The sequence below is a fragment of the Lissotriton vulgaris genome, unplaced genomic scaffold (assembly GCF_964263255.1).
Source record: "Lissotriton vulgaris unplaced genomic scaffold, aLisVul1.2 SCAFFOLD_10520, whole genome shotgun sequence".
Taxonomy (NCBI): Eukaryota; Metazoa; Chordata; class Amphibia; order Caudata; family Salamandridae; genus Lissotriton; species Lissotriton vulgaris.
The window spans coordinates 37,865-54,336 of NW_028246469.1; the positions used below are offsets into that span (position 1 = coordinate 37,865).

A 16,472-nucleotide genomic window follows, 5' to 3' on the forward strand; every position below is an offset into this window, starting at 1 on the left:
AAGGTACAACTTCATCCACTTGAAGCTTAACACGTCCAAATGTCACAAGATTCATCAAAACTGGTGCCTGGATGCTGGAAGTAGGCCCAAGGCATTGCAGGCCTTTTCCTGGAACTGCAAATGAGATAAATACACTTTGTGGTGTCTGTAATGTGTTGGTTATTCACACATCCAGCTAGGGGTGACATCTGAAATCTTACCCTGCGCGGAGCTCCATAACCCTGGGTAGAAGTGACAACTTTATCCCCTTGAAGCTTAACACCTCCAAATGTTACAAGTATCAGTAAAACCGGTGCCTGGATGCTGGAAGTAGGCCCAAGGCCTTGCAGGCCTTTTCCTGTAACTGCAATGTAGTTAAATACACTTTGCTGAGTATGTGAAGTGCTTTGTTTTCAAACATCCAGCTATGGGTGAAATCTGGAATCTTACCCTGCGCGGAGCTCCATAACCCTGGGTAGAAGGTACAACTTCATCCCCTTGAAGCATAACACCTCCAAATGTCACAAGATTCATTAAAACTGCTGCCTGGAGGCTAGCGGTAGGCCCAAGGCCTTGCAGACCTTTCCTTGTAACTGTAAAGGGGTTAAATACACTTTGTGGTGTCAGTAATGTGTTGGTTATTCACACATCCAGCTAGGGGTGACATCTGAAATCTTACCCTGCGCGGAGCTCCATAACCCTGGGTAGAAGGGACAACTTCATCCCCTTGAAGCTTAACACCTCCAAATGTCACAAGATTCATCAAAACTGGTGCCTGGATGCTGGAAGTAGGCCCAATGCCTTGCAGGCCTTTTCCTGTTACTCTAAAGGAGTTAAATACACTTTGCTGAGTATGTAAAGTGCTTTCTTTTCAAACGGGCAGCTAAGGGTAAAATCTGGAATCTTACCCGGTGCGGAGCTCCATAACTCTGGGTAGAAGGTACAACTTCATCCCCTTGAAGCTTAACACCTCCAAATGTCACAAGATTCATTAAAACTGCTGCCTGGAGGCTTGAGGTAGGCCCAAGGCCTTGCAGACCTTTCCCTCTAACTGTAAAGGGGTTAAATAAACTGTGTGTTGTCTGAGATGTGTTGGTTATTCACACATCCAGGCAGGGGTGATACCTAAAATCTTACCCTGCGCGGAGCTCCATAACCCTGGGTAGAAGGTACAACTTCATACCCTTTGAAGGTTAACACCTCCAAATGTCACAAGTATCAGTACAACTGGTGCCTGGATGCTGGAAGTAGGCCCAAGGCCTTGCAGGCCTTTTCCTGTTACTCTAAAGGAGTTAAATACACTTTGCTGAGTATGTAAAGTGCTTTCTTTTCAAACGTGCAGCTAAGGGTAAAATATGGAATCTTACCCGGTGCGGAGCTCCATAACTCTGGGTAGAAGGTACAACTTCATCCCCTTGAAGCTTAACACCTCCAAATGTCACAAGATTCATTAAAACTGCTGCCTGGAGGCTTGAGGTAGGCCCAAGGCCTTGCAGACCTTTCCCTCTAACTGTAAAGGGGTTAAATAAACTGTGTGTTGTCTGAGATGTGTTGGTTATTCACACATCCAGGCAGGGGTGATACCTAAAATCTTACCCTGCGCGGAGCTCCATAACCCTGGGTAGAAGGTACAACTTCATACCCTTTGAAGGTTAACACCTCCAAATGTCACAAGTATCAGTACAACTGGTGCCTGGATGCTGGAAGTAGGCCCAAGGCCTTGCAGGCCTTTTCCTGTTACTCTAAAGGAGTTAAATACACTTTGCTGAGTATGTAAAGTGCTTTCTTTTCAAACGTGCAGCTAAGGGTAAAATCTGGAATCTTACCCGGTGCGGAGCTCCATAACTCTGGGTAGAAGGTACAACTTCATCCCCTTGAAGCTTAACACCTCCAAATGTCACAAGATTCATCAAAACTGGTGCCTGGATGCTGGAAGTAGTCCCAATGCCTTGCAGGACTTTTCCTGTAACTGCAAAGTAGTTAAATACACTTTGCTGAGAATGTGAAGTGCTTTGTTTTCAACCATCCAGCTAGGGGTGGAATCTGGAATCTTACCCTGCGCGGAGCTCCATAACCCTGGGTAGAAGGTACAACATCATCCCCTTGAAGCTTAACACCTCCAAATGTCACAAGATTCATTAGAACTGGTGCCTGGAGGCTGGAGGTAGGCCCAAGGCCTTGCAGACCTTTCCCTGTAACTGTACAGGGGTTAAATACACTTTGTGGTGTCTGAGGTGTGTTGGTTATTCACACATCCAGGCGGGGGTGATACCTGAAATCTTACCCTGCGCGGAGCTCCATAACCCTGGGTAGAAGGTACAACTTCATCCCCTTGAAGCTTAACACCTCCAAATGTCACAAGTATCAGTAAAACTGGTGCCTGGATGCTGGAAGTAGGCCCAAGGCCTTGCAGGCCTTTTCTTGGAACTGCAGAGGAGTTAAATACACTTTGCTGAGTATATGAAGTGCTTTGTTTTCAAACCTCCAGCTAGGGGTGTAATCTGGAATCTAACCCTGCGTGGAGCTCCATAACCCTGGGTAGAATGTACAACTTGATCCCCTTGAAGCTTAACACCTCCCAATGTCACAAGTATCAGTAAAACTGGTTCCTGGATGCTGGAAGTAGGCCCAAGGCCTTGCAGGCCTTTTCCTGGAACTGCAAAGGAGATAAATACACTTTGCTGAGTATGTGAAGTGCTTTATTTTCAAACATCCAGCTAGGGGTGATATCTGGATTCTTACCCTGCGCCGAGCTCCATAACCCTGGGTAGAAGGTACAACTTCATCCCCTTGAAGCTTAACACCTCCAAATGTCACAAGATTCATCAAAACTGGTGCCTGGATGCTGGAAGTAGGCCCAAGGCCTTGCAGGCCTTTTCCTGGAACTGCAGAGGAGTTAAATACACTTTGCAGAGTATATGAAGTGCTTTGTTTTCAAACCTCCAGCTAGGGGTGTAATCTGGAATCTTACCCTGCGCGAAGCTCCATAACCCTGGGTAGAAGGTACAACTTAGTCCCCTTGAAGCTTAACACCTCCAAATGTCACAAGATTCATTAAAACTGCTGCCTGGATGCTGGAAGTAGTCCCAATGCCTTGCAGGACTTTTCCTGTAACTGCAAAGTAATTCAATACACTTTGCTGAGTATGTGAAGTGCTTTGTTTTCAAACATCCAGCTATGGGTGAAATCTGGAATCTTACCCTGCGCGGAGCTCCATAACCCTTGGTAGAAGGTACAACTTCATCCCCTTGAAGCTTAACCCCTCCAAATGTCACAAGATTCATTAAAACTGCTGCCTGGGGGCTAGAGGTAGGCCCAAGGCCTTGCAAACCTTTCCCTGTAACTGTAATTGGGTTAAATACACTGTGTGGTGTCAGTAATGTGTTGGGTGTTCACACATCCAGCTAGGGGTGTCATCTGAAATCTAACCCTGCGCGGAGCTCCATAACCCTCGGTAGAAGGTACAACTTCATCCCCTTGAAGCTTAACACCTCCAAATGTCACAAGATTCATCAAAACTGGTGCCTGGATGCTGGAAGTAGGCCCAAGGCCTTGCAGGCCTTTTCTTGGAACTGCAGAGGAGTTAAATACACTTTGCTGAGTATATGAAGTGCTTTGTTTTCAAACCTCCAGCTAGGGGTGTAATCTGGAATCTAACCCTGCGTGGAGCTCCATAACCCTGGGTAGAATGTACAACTTGATCCCCTTGAAGCTTAACACCTCCCAATGTCACAAGTATCAGTAAAACTGGTTCCTGGATGCTGGAAGTAGGCCCAAGGCCTTGCAGGCCTTTTCCTGGAACTGCAAAGGAGATAAATACACTTTGCTGAGTATGTGAAGTGCTTTGTTTTCAAACATCCAGCTAGGGGTGATATCTGGATTCTTACCCTGCGCCGAGATCCATAACCCTGGGTAGAAGGTACAACTTCATCCCCTTGAAGCTTAACACCTCCAAATGTCACAAGATTCATCAAAACTGGTGCCTGGATGCTGGAAGTAGGCCCAAGGCCTTGCAGGCCTTTTCCTGGAACTGCAGAGGAGTTAAATACACTTTGCAGAGTATATGAAGTGCTTTGTTTTCAAACCTCCAGCTAGGGGTGTAATCTGGAATCTTACCCTGCGCGGAGCTCCATAACCCTGGGTAGAAGGTACAACTTAGTCCCCTTGAAGCTTAACACCTCCAAATGTCACAAGATTCATTAAAACTGCTGCCTGGATGCTGGAAGTAGTCCCAATGCCTTGCAGGACTTTTCCTGTAACTGCAAAGTAGTTAAATACACTTTGCTGAGTATGTGAAGTGCTTTGTTTTCAAACATCCAGCTATGGGTGAAATCTGGAATCTTACCCTGCGCGGAGCTCCATAACCCTGGGTAGAAGGTACAACGTCATCCCCTTGAAGCTTAACACCTCCAAATGTCACAAGATTCATTAGAACTGGTGCCTGGAGGCTGGAGGTAGGCCCAAGGCCTTGCAGACCTTTCCCTGTAACTGTACAGGGGTTAAATACACTTTGTGGTGTCTGAGGTGTGTTGGTTATTCACACATCCAGGCGGGGGTGATACCTGAAATCTTACCCTGCGCGGAGCTCCATAACCCTGGGTAGAAGGTACAACTTCATCCCCTTGAAGCTTAACACCTCCAAATGTCACAAGTATCAGTAAAACTGGTGCCTGGATGCTGGAAGTAGGCCCAAGGCCTTGCAGGCCTTTTCCTGTAACTGCAAAGGAGTTACATACACTTTGCTGAGTATGTCAAGTGCTTTGTTTTCATACCTCCATCTAGGGGTGAAATCTGAAATCTTACCCTGCGAGGAGCTCCATAACCCTGGGTAGAAGGTACAACTTCATCCGCTTGAAGCTTAACACCTCCAAATGTCACAAGTATCAGTAAAACTGGTGCCTGGATGCTGGAAGTAGGCCCAAGGCCTTGCAGGCCTTTTCCTGTAAGTGCAAAGGAGTTACATACACTTTGCTGAGTATGTCAAGTGCTTTGTTTTCATACCTCCATCTAGGGGTGAAATCTGAAATCTTACCCTGCGCGGAGCTCCATAACCCTGGGTAGAAGGTACAACTTCATCCCCTTGAAGCTTAACACCTCCAAATGTCACAAGATTCGCTAAAACGGCTGCCTGGAGGCTGGAGGTAGGCCCAAAGCCTTGCAGACCTTTCCCTGTAACTGTACAGGGGTTAAATACACTTTGTGGTGTCTTAGGTGTGTTGGTTATTCACACATCCAGGCAGGGGTGATACCTGAAATCTTACCCTGCGCGGAGCTCCGTAACCCTGGGTAGAAGGTACAACTTCATCCCCTTGAAGGTTAACGCCTCAAAATGTCACAAGTATCAGTAAAACTGGTGTCTGGATGCTGGAAGTAGGCCCAAGGCCTTGCAGGCCTTTTCCTGGCACTGCAAAGAAGTTAACTACACTTTGCAGAGTATATGAAGTGGTTTGTTTTCAAACCTCCATCTAGGGGTGAAATCTGAAATCTTACCCTGCGCGGAGCTCCATAACCCTGGGTAGAAGGTACAACTTGATCCCCTTGAAGCTTAACACCTCCAAATGTCACAAGATTCACTAAAACTGCTACCTGGAGGCTGGAGGTAGGCCCAAAGCCTTGCAGACCTTTCCCTGTAACTGTTCAGGGGTTAAATACACTCTGTTGTGTATGTGACTAGTTGGGTTTTCACACATCTAGGCAGGGGTGATACCTGCAATCTTACCCTGCGCGGAGCTCCATAACCCTGGGTAGAAGCGACAACTTCATCCCCTTGAAGCTTAACACTTCCAAATGTCACAAGTATCAGTAAAACTGGTGCCTAAATGCTGGAAGTAGGCCCAAGGCCTAGCAGGCCTTTTCCTGTTACAGCAAAGGAGTGACATACATTTTGCTGAGTATGTAAAGTGCTTTCTTTTCAAACGTGCAGCTAGGGGTGAAATCTGGAATCGTACCCCGTGCGGAGTTCCATAAACCTGGGTAGGAGGTACAACTTCATCCCCTTGAAGCTTAACACCTCCAAATGTCACAAGATTCATCAAAACTGGTGCCTGGATGCTGGAAGTAGTCCCAATGCCTTGCAGGACTTTTCCTGTAACTGCAAAGTAGTTAAATACACTTTGCTGAGAATGTGAAGTGCTTTGTTTTCAACCATCCAGCTAGGGGTGGAATCTGGAATCTTACCCTGCGCGGAGCTCCATAACCCTGGGTAGAAGGTACAACGTCATCCCCTTGAAGCTTAACACCTCCAAATGTCACAAGATTCATTAGAACTGGTGCCTGGAGGCTGGAGGTAGGCCCAAGGCCTTGCAGACCTTTCCCTGTAACTGTACAGGGGTTAAATACACTTTGTGGTGTCTGAGGTGTGTTGGTTATTCACACATCCAGGCGGGGGTGATACCTGAAATCTTACCCTGCGCGGAGCTCCATAACCCTGGGTAGAAGGTACAACTTCATCCCCTTGAAGCTTAACACCTCCAAATGTCACAAGTATCAGTAAAACTGGTGCCTGGATGCTGGAAGTAGGCCCAAGGCCTTGCAGGCCTTTTCTTGGAACTGCAGAGGAGTTAAATACACTTTGCTGAGTATATGAAGTGCTTTGTTTTCAAACATCCAGCTAGGGGTGATATCTGGATTCTTACCCTGCGCGGAGCTCCATAACCCTGGGTAGAAGGTACAACTTCATCCCCTTGAAGCTTAACACCTCCAAATGTCACAAGATTCATCAAAACTGGTGCCTGGATGCTGGAAGTAGGCCCAAGGCCTTGCAGGCCTTTTCCTGGAACTGCAGAGGAGTTAAATACACTTTGCAGAGTATATGAAGTGCTTTGTTTTCAAACCTCCAGCTAGGGGTGTAATCTGGAATCTTACCCTGCGCGAAGCTCCATAACCCTGGGTAGAAGGTACAACTTAGTCCCCTTGAAGCTTAACACCTCCAAATGTCACAAGATTCATTAAAACTGCTGCCTGGATGCTGGAAGTAGTCCCAATGCCTTGCAGGACTTTTCCTGTAACTGCAAAGTAATTCAATACACTTTGCTGAGTATGTGAAGTGCTTTGTTTTCAAACATCCAGCTATGGGTGAAATCTGGAATCTTACCCTGCGCGGAGCTCCATAACCCTTGGTAGAAGGTACAACTTCATCCCCTTGAAGCTTAACCCCTCCAAATGTCACAAGATTCATTAAAACTGCTGCCTGGGGGCTAGAGGTAGGCCCAAGGCCTTGCAAACCTTTCCCTGTAACTGTAATTGGGTTAAATACACTGTGTGGTGTCAGTAATGTGTTGGGTGTTCACACATCCAGCTAGGGGTGTCATCTGAAATCTAACCCTGCGCGGAGCTCCATAACCCTCGGTAGAAGGTACAACTTCATCCCCTTGAAGCTTAACACCTCCAAATGTCACAAGATTCATCAAAACTGGTGCCTGGATGCTGGAAGTAGGCCCAAGGCCTTGCAGGCCTTTTCTTGGAACTGCAGAGGAGTTAAATACACTTTGCTGAGTATATGAAGTGCTTTGTTTTCAAACCTCCAGCTAGGGGTGTAATCTGGAATCTAACCCTGCGTGGAGCTCCATAACCCTGGGTAGAATGTACAACTTGATCCCCTTGAAGCTTAACACCTCCCAATGTCACAAGTATCAGTAAAACTGGTTCCTGGATGCTGGAAGTAGGCCCAAGGCCTTGCAGGCCTTTTCCTGGAACTGCAAAGGAGATAAATACACTTTGCTGAGTATGTGAAGTGCTTTATTTTCAAACATCCAGCTAGGGGTGATATCTGGATTCTTACCCTGCGCCGAGCTCCATAACCCTGGGTAGAAGGTACAACTTCATCCCCTTGAAGCTTAACACCTCCAAATGTCACAAGATTCATCAAAACTGGTGCCTGGATGCTGGAAGTAGGCCCAAGGCCTTGCAGGCCTTTTCCTGGAACTGCAGAGGAGTTAAATACACTTTGCAGAGTATATGAAGTGCTTTGTTTTCAAACCTCCAGCTAGGGGTGTAATCTGGAATCTTACCCTGCGCGAAGCTCCATAACCCTGGGTAGAAGGTACAACTTAGTCCCCTTGAAGCTTAACACCTCCAAATGTCACAAGATTCATTAAAACTGCTGCCTGGATGCTGGAAGTAGTCCCAATGCCTTGCAGGACTTTTCCTGTAACTGCAAAGTAATTCAATACACTTTGCTGAGTATGTGAAGTGCTTTGTTTTCAAACATCCAGCTATGGGTGAAATCTGGAATCTTACCCTGCGCGGAGCTCCATAACCCTTGGTAGAAGGTACAACTTCATCCCCTTGAAGCTTAACCCCTCCAAATGTCACAAGATTCATTAAAACTGCTGCCTGGGGGCTAGAGGTAGGCCCAAGGCCTTGCAAACCTTTCCCTGTAACTGTAATTGGGTTAAATACACTGTGTGGTGTCAGTAATGTGTTGGGTGTTCACACATCCAGCTAGGGGTGTCATCTGAAATCTTACCCTGCGCGGAGCTCCATAACCCTGGGTAGAAGGTACAACTTCATCCCCTTGAAGCTTAACACCTCCAAATGTCACAAGTATCAGTAAAACTGGTGCCTGGATGCTGGAAGTAGGCCCAAGGCCTTGCAGGCCTTTTCTTGGAACTGCAGAGGAGTTAAATACACTTTGCTGAGTATATGAAGTGCTTTGTTTTCAAACCTCCAGCTAGGGGTGAAATCTGAAATCTTACCCTGCGCGGAGCTCCATAACCCTGGGTAGAAGGTACAACTTGATCCCCTTGAAGCTTAACACCTCCAAATGTCACAAGATTCACTAAAACTGCTACCTGGAGGCTGGAGGTAGGCCCAAAGCCTTGCAGACCTTTCCCTGTAACTGTTCAGGGGTTAAATACACTCTGTTGTGTATGTGACTAGTTGGGTTTTCACACATCTAGGCAGGGGTGATACCTGCAATCTTACCCTGCGCGGAGCTCCATAACCCTGGGTAGAAGCGACAACTTCATCCCCTTGAAGCTTAACACTTCCAAATGTCACAAGTATCAGTAAAACTGGTGCCTGAATGCTGGAAGTAGGCCCAAGGCCTAGCAGGCCTTTCCCTGTTACATCAAAGGAGTGACATACATTTTGCTGAGTATGTAAAGTGCTTTCTTTTCAAACGTGCAGCTAGGGGTGAAATCTGGAATCGTACCCCGTGCGGAGTTCCATAAACCTGGGTAGGAGGTACAACTTCATCCCCTTGAAGCTTAACACCTCCAAATGTCACAAGATTCATCAAAACTGGTGCCTGGAAGTAGTCCCAATGCCTTGAAGGATTTGAGGGAAGTGTTTTACTTCTCCGCCTCCTCCCAAGGGGAAAACCTGCGATCTCCCCCTGTGCGTAGTTCCATAGCCCTGGGTAGAAGGAGCAACTGTATCCCTTTGAAGATTACCACCTCCAAATGTTACATGTATCAGAAATAAAATGGTGCCTGGAGGTTAGAAATAGGCCAAAGGCTTTGCAGGCCTTTCCTGATAATGCAAAGGGGTGAAATACACTTCATTGGGCATGTGGGAGTCCGAATCAGAGCTCACCAGCCCTGGGTAGGAAAAGTGACTTTGTCCCCTTGAACCTAAAGAGTTAGTATAAAATTAATTTAAAAAAAAAAAATGTTTTTTTCTGCTTACCTCCAGCTAAGGGGGAAAACCGGAAATTTTACCCGGATCGGAGCTCCATAGCCTCGGGTAGAAACAGTGACTTTGTCCCCTTGAACCTAGAGAGTTGGTAAAAAAAAATGTTTATTATATATAGTTATAAAAAAGCAATACAATAAAAATGTGCATATATAGTTTTTTTTGGGGGGGGGGCCGACCTCCAGCTAAGGGGGAAAACCGGAAATGTTACCCGGATCGGAGCTCCATAGCCTCGGGTAGAAACAGTGACTTTGTCCCCTTGAACCTAGAGAGTTAGTAAAAAAAAAAAAAATATGTTTATTATATATAGTTTAAAAAAAAGCAATACAATAAAAATGTGTATATATAGTTTTTTTTTTTTTTGGGCCGACCTCCAGCTAAGAGGGAAAGCAGGAAATTTTACCCGAATCGGAGCTCCCCAGCCCTGGGTACAAGTAGTGCCATGGTCCCCTTGAACCAAACTGCCCACAAAGGAGGGGGAAAAAAACGGAAACGGGTGCTTAAAGACCCACAGGGGCCCGTAAACGGTCATGATGGTTCGCCAAAAAAATTAGGATCCCACACCCACTTCCTATGGGCCGGCATGGGAACACTACTTTATGGAGTATTAAGCCCCCACGGAGTGGGGGCTTACAGCGCCCGGACGGGAGACAAAGTTGGAGTAAGCGCGGCCGTTCCGCCGCCCGGCCATCTGGTCGCTCGGCACACTGGGCCATCTGGTCACCGCACGATGGTGCGACCAGATGGCCCACTGAGCTTGGCGACCAGATGGCCGGGCGGCGGAACGGCCGCGCTACCTCCAACTTTGTTCCTCTTCCATGTTATGCTGTAAGCCCCAAGGGGGCTTAATAGTCGGGAAACGGCAGGCCCATAGGGCCCAGGGCCGGGCTAAACCCACCGTAGGTCCGCGGGCAAGGCGTCCATGATGGCGAGCCCCAGGGCCGGGCTAACCCGGCCTTATTTCCCCAGGATAACGGGCCCCTGGGGCGGGCTAAACACGCCTTGGGTACCCAGTCCAGTGCTCCATGGTGGCGGGGGCTGAACCCGCCTTCCATAGCAGAGTGGCTGCGGAGCGAATCCCCGGGTTCCTCCCTCCTCCCCTCCCGGCCGAGTGTGGGCCTAGCTAGCAGCCCTGCGCTGCGGGAATAATAGTTCATAGACCCAGCTCTCACAAGACATGGTGGTCGGCCCTTAAAAGAGCCTTTGGGTTGTTTTTTCTTTTTTTTTTTCCGTGGGCAAGTCGAGTGTTTAACCGCCGAATCCGTAGAGGGTGCGGCCCTGGCGCTTCAGGGCATAAACCACATCCATGGCGGTGACGGTCTTCCTCTTGGCGTGCTCGGTGTAGGTGACGGCGTCCCGAATCACGTTCTCCAAGAAAACCTTCAGCACTCCGCGGGTCTCCTCGTAGATGAGGCCGGAGATGCGCTTGACTCCGCCACGGCGCGCCAGGCGGCGAATGGCCGGCTTGGTGATGCCCTGGATGTTGTCCCGGAGCACCTTGCGGTGCCTCTTGGCGCCGCCTTTGCCGAGCCCCTTCCCTCCTTTGCCGCGTCCAGACATGTTCTCCTCTCGGTGCTGTGAGCAGAAGTGATAGCTCCAGCCCCGCACCGGCTCGTTATATGGAGGAGAAGCGGACCTGCGCGGGAGCTCCAAGCGCCCGCCCCTGTGAGGCGGGAGAGCCCGAGCCCGGCCGCGGCCCGCCCTCTGCAGGGAGCGGGGGCTGGAGAGGCCGTTGCCGTTTGAAAAAGAGCGGGCTCCCAGCCCGCCTTTGTTATGGCGGGCTGGCTCAGCAGCTGCCGCCAGTGCACAGATCACAGTGAAACACACGCACACGCCTCCCTTCCCGGCCCCCACTTGTGACCGCAGCCCGCCTAACCCTCTCGTTCCGTGCCCCCCTCCCAATATGAACAGAAGCCTCGGACATGTTCCAATGGAGTCCACACCGGCTCCACCCCGCTGTGTGACACCGCCTGCAACCCCGTAAAACCGTCCACGTCTCGCGCCCAAGGCACCTCCCTTCCCGACCCCCACTTGTGACCGCAGCCCGCCTAACCCTCTCGTTCGGTGCCCCCTCCCAATATGAACCGAAGCCTCGGACTTGTTTCAATGGAGCCCACACCGGCACCACCCCGCTGTGTGACACCGCCTGCAATCCCGTAACACTGTCCAAGTCTCGCGCCCAAGGCACCTCTTTTCCCGGCCCCCACTTGTGACCGCGGCCCGCCTAACCCTCTCGTTCCGTGCCCCTCCCAATATGAACAGATGCTTAGGACATGTTTCAATGGAGCCCACACCGGCTCCTCCCCGCTGTGTGTGACTGCCTGCAACCCCGTAACACTGTCCACGTCTCGCGCCCAAGGCACCTCTCTTCCCGGCCCCTACTTGTGACCGCGGCCCGCCTAACCCTCTCTTTCGGCGCCCCCTCCCAATATGAACAGAAGCCTCGGACATGTTTAATGGAGCCCAACACACGTTAAAGGCCTCACCGGCACCACCCCGCTGTGTTTGGCCGCCTGCAATCCCGTAACGGTCCCCATCTCGCGCCCGGTTGTGGCGTCTGCCCCAAAAAGATGCCAAATAAATATAGGATTTTTATTAGAAAAACATTATGGATATCGGACTCGAAGCTGGGCTTTGGGGACGGGGGCAACATTTATATGCAGGGCCGAGGGCTTGGACTGTGTCCCACCTATGAAGCGACGGCGCGAGCGCTGCCGCATCTATGAAGCCGCCAGAGTAACACCTCGGCACGGATACGCTCTTTGATGGAGTCTGTGGATGGCCCTGAAAAGAGCCTTTGTGTTTAGGGTGTGTTTCCACGGGGGTCTGCGGGCCTTTACTTGCTTGCTTTGCCCTGTGCCTTGTGGCTCTCGGTTTTCTTGGGCAGCAGCACGGCCTGGATGTTGGGCAGGACTCCTCCCTGGGCGATGGTGACTCGGCCCAGCAGCTTGTTCAGCTCCTCGTCGTTGCGGATGGCCAGCTGGAGGTGTCTGGGGATGATGCGGGTCTTCTTGTTGTCCCGGGCGGCGTTGCCAGCCAGCTCCAGGATCTCGGCGGTCAGGTACTCCAGCACTGCAGCCAGGTAGACGGGGGCACCAGCGCCCACCCTCTCGGCGTAGCTTCCCTTCCGGAGCAGCCTGTGCACACGGCCCACGGGGAACTGGAGCCCAGCCCTGGAAGAGCGTGTCTTGGCCTTGGCGCGGGCCTTTCCTCCTTGCTTTCCGCGTCCAGACATGGCGATCGATCTAGGGGCTCAGTCACACAACAGCGAGAATGATACTGCTCTTCCTGCTGGACTCCGGTGATATAAAGACTTCGGGAGCGTCTGATTGGTTGACAGCTAGTCGCTGATAGTACTTCTCATTGGAGGGAGGCGAGCTTCTGTTTAGCCAATCAGAGTCCCAGAACCGCATCACACTAGGAAGTGGGGGCCCGGCCTACGCCTGCCAATGAGAAGGGAGAGCCTGCCAATGAGAGGCTGCTTTGCACGCCCAGGCTATAAATACAAGTGCCGGGCGCTTAGACTTTATTTCTCTCGGCTCCACAGCACGCGGTGAAAGATACTCGACCATGCCTGAACCAGCCAAGTCCGCGCCGGCTCCCAAGAAGGGCTCCAAGAAAGCGCTCTCCAAGCCGCCTAAGAAGGACGGGAAGAAGCGCAAGAGGAGCAGGAAGGAAAGCTATGCCATCTACATTTACAAAGTGATGAAGCAGGTGCACCCGGACACCGGCATCTCCTCCAAGGCCATGGGCATCATGAACTCCTTCGTGAACGACATCTTTGAGCGCATCGCTTCAGAGTCTTCCAAACTGGCCCTCTACAACTCGCGGCGCACCATCACCTCACGGGAGATCCAGACCGCAGTCCGCCTTCTGCTGCCCGGAGAGCTGGCCAAGCACGCCGTGTCGGAGGGCACCAAGGCCGTCACCAAGTACACCAGCGCCAAGTAAGGCTTCCAGGCGCACCTCAACGAACACAACGGCTCTTTTAAGGGCCAACCACTTCCTCCCCTAAGAGCTAATGTAACTCTGGTATGACAGAAGAATATGTGTTTTTAATAGGGGTAATGTTGAGCGCAGAAAGCGCCGCTCTCCCGGGGTTTGCTGCACACCGAGGGACGCTGGAGCAGGCAGCCCGTTTTGCCCCTTTCAATAAACATGTCTATATGAATGAGCCCTCTTTGGGACCAAGTGCCACCCATGCACTGTAATGTAACGATGTTAAATAAACCTGCTGGCAATTCACACAGCTACTCCCGGGCAATTTGCTTTCCATGTTATGGGCGAGCAGCTTTAATGTGTGCTTGTTTAATTAACGTTGTGTTTGAATTTCCAGACCCAGGGGAACGGCTACACATGAACCCCATGTACCGGGAGCACAGATGCCTCATAGCGCTGGCTGGTGACCAGCGGATCCCTGCCTCCATTAAATGACGGGCACATTGACGAGGTGTTTTGTGCACTGTGAAGACGGAAGGCACTGGTCACCCCCAGAGCCTGTATAAGTTGCCCAGTACTCGTGGTACTCTCAGAACCCGATGTACCGGGAGCACAGATGCCCAAAAGCGGTGGCTTGTGACCCGCGGATCCCTACCACAACCCTCTACCCAAACAACGCTTCAAATGAAGGGCACGTGGAAGAGGTGTTTGTGCACTGTGGACACAGAGTGCTCTGGTTTCCCCAGAAGCGGTATAAGTTGCCCGGTGCTCGTGGTATTGACAGCCCCTCCTCCCTAACCTGTAGACCATGGCAGATAAGAGAAGCTCAAAGGTGACAGGGTGGTGGCCCTTAAAAGAGCCGTTGTGGTGGTTGTTCGGGTCGGTCTGTCCCCTTAGGCCCTCTCGCCTCGGATGCGGCGGGCCAGCTGGATGTCCTTGGGCATGATGGTCACCCTCTTGGCGTGGATGGCGCACAGGTTGGTGTCCTCGAAGAGCCCGACCAGGTAGGCCTCGCTGGCCTCCTGCAGGGCCATGACGGCGGAGCTCTGGAAGCGCAGGTCGGTCTTGAAGTCCTGGGCGATCTCCCTCACCAAGCGCTGGAAGGGCAGCTTGCGGATGAGGAGCTCGGTGGACTTCTGGTAGCGGCGGATCTCGCGGAGAGCCACGGTGCCGGGCCGGTAGCGGTGAGGCTTCTTGACTCCCCCGGTGGCAGGCGCGCTCTTGCGGGCTGCCTTGGTGGCCAGCTGCTTGCGGGGCGCTTTGCCGCCGGTGGACTTGCGGGCTGTCTGCTTGGTGCGGGCCATGGCGGGAGCGGTCTCTCTCAGCGACGAGCGAGGAAGAATGGCGTCTACTGGGGAAAGAGCTCTATTTATGCCCTCACAGACGGAGGGCTGCTCTGGTTGGCTGAAGAGACCGCCCCACGTTCGAAAATAGCCCGCGGAGTGCAACGATTGGTTACTGAACGGGAGGCTGCAGCCTAGCTGTCCAATGAGCTGTGGATAAAAGAGAAGCCTCCGGTTGGATGACGTGAGTTGGAGCCGGAGCCCGCGCCTCGGCCAGCCTTTGTCTCCGTGTCCGTCCATCCACCTGTAGTCACGCCGACGACTCGACCCCGGTCCCCCGGGAGAGGAGCCCGAGATGTCATAAGCACACTGCCCTTATCACCCTGGAACACTCCCCCCGTTACCTGCGCTCGAGTCTGCCCGGGGACAGTGAAAGCACCAACACACACACACACGTTTATAATAAACCCCGGTCTTATGACTCCCAGACCCCCTTCTTACCCGCCCCTGCTCACCCTGGAACACTCCCCCGTTACCTACTGCTCGATTGAAAGGGCACAATCGTCTGCTTTATGCAGACACTATTTCGAGTCTGCCCGGGTACAGTGAAAGCACCGAGACACACACGTTATTGCACATGTATTATAAACGGAGGTCTTATAACTCCCAGACCCCCTTATTGTCTATGTTATACCGATTTCAATCCACGCAGCACCGAAAGACCCGTTTATATGGCCAAGATCACACGCGGCACTCGCGCGTGGAAAGGTGCGCTATGGATGCATTGTGCGGTTTATTTTTGAGAAGTGGGGCATTGGGTGGGTGCAAAGGTGGGGATGAACACGCTCTCTGCTAGACAGGGTGGTGGCCCTTAAAAGAGCCGTTGTGTTTGCAGTGTCTCGGTGCAAGCCCTTACTTCTTCTTGGGCGCTGCCTTTTTGGGCTTCGCTGCTTTGGGCTTGGCTGCCTTGGGTTTGACTACCTTGGCAGGGCTTTTCTTGGCTACTTTGGGCTTCGCCGCCTTGGCTTTCGCTGGGCTCTTGGCAGCCTTCTTGGCGGGGGCAGCCTTGGGCTTCTTGGGGCTCTTGGCTGCCGCTGGCTTCTTGACCTTCTTCGGGCTCTTCTTGACCCCCGCGGGAGCCTTTTTGGGCTTCTTGGCTGCAGGGGCTGCTTTCTTGGCCGCTGGCTTCTTGGTCTTGGAGGCTGACTTCTTGGCCGCCTTCTTACCTTCCAGCTGCTTCTTATTCACCTTGAAGGATCCGGAGGCCCCGGTGCCCTTCAGCTGGGCTAGGGCCCCTTTGCTGACCAGGCTCTTGAGGGAGACCTTGATGCGGCTCTTGTTCTTGTCCGCATCGTAGCCGGCGGCGGTCAGCGCCTTCTTCAAGGCCACCAGGGAGACTCCCTTCCTCTCGGCCGAGGCGGTCACGCACTTCAGGATGAGATCGGACACGCTGGGACCGGAAGGCTTCTTGGCCTTGGAGGCCCCCGCTGCTTTCTTCTGCTTCTTCTTGGGGGCGACCTCAGCGGGAGGAGCCGCGGCGGCTGGAGCGGTTTCTGCCATTGCTATGCAAGTCTCGACGCTGACGCTGTCACAGAACAGAAATGTACCTCCCCACCCTCCGATTCTTGTCTTCTC

General features: G+C 51.5%; 5 protein-coding genes across 5 annotated transcripts; 1 reads left to right on the forward strand and 4 right to left on the reverse strand.

The window, feature by feature from the left end:
* Window positions 1-10,798: 10,798 nt before the first annotated feature.
* LOC147665947 (histone H4) lies at window positions 10,799-11,215 on the reverse strand. Its single transcript, XM_086949392.1, has one exon. It carries the CDS (start codon window positions 11,173-11,175, stop codon window positions 10,864-10,866), a length of 312 nt encoding a protein of 103 aa, XP_086805518.1. The 5' UTR covers window positions 11,176-11,215; the 3' UTR covers window positions 10,799-10,863.
* Window positions 11,216-12,393: 1,178 nt separating this feature from the next.
* LOC147665948 (histone H2A type 2-C-like) lies at window positions 12,394-12,870 on the reverse strand. The gene has a single exon (XM_086949393.1). It carries the CDS (start codon window positions 12,848-12,850, stop codon window positions 12,452-12,454), a length of 399 nt encoding a protein of 132 aa, XP_086805519.1. The 5' UTR covers window positions 12,851-12,870; the 3' UTR covers window positions 12,394-12,451.
* Window positions 12,871-13,135: 265 nt separating this feature from the next.
* Window positions 13,136-13,615, forward strand: LOC147665949 (histone H2B 1.2-like). Its single transcript, XM_086949394.1, has one exon. It carries the CDS (start codon window positions 13,186-13,188, stop codon window positions 13,564-13,566), a length of 381 nt encoding a protein of 126 aa, XP_086805520.1. The 5' UTR covers window positions 13,136-13,185; the 3' UTR covers window positions 13,567-13,615.
* A 781-nt stretch (window positions 13,616-14,396) lies between these two features.
* Window positions 14,397-14,899, reverse strand: LOC147665950 (histone H3). The gene has a single exon (XM_086949395.1). The coding sequence runs from the start codon at window positions 14,856-14,858 to the stop codon at window positions 14,448-14,450; it is 411 nt and encodes a 136-aa protein (XP_086805521.1). The 5' UTR covers window positions 14,859-14,899; the 3' UTR covers window positions 14,397-14,447.
* Window positions 14,900-15,699: 800 nt separating this feature from the next.
* On the reverse strand, window positions 15,700-16,423 carry LOC147665951 (histone H1.01-like). The gene has a single exon (XM_086949396.1). It carries the CDS (start codon window positions 16,395-16,397, stop codon window positions 15,750-15,752), a length of 648 nt encoding a protein of 215 aa, XP_086805522.1. The 5' UTR covers window positions 16,398-16,423; the 3' UTR covers window positions 15,700-15,749.
* Between the last annotated feature and the right edge of the window lie 49 nt (window positions 16,424-16,472).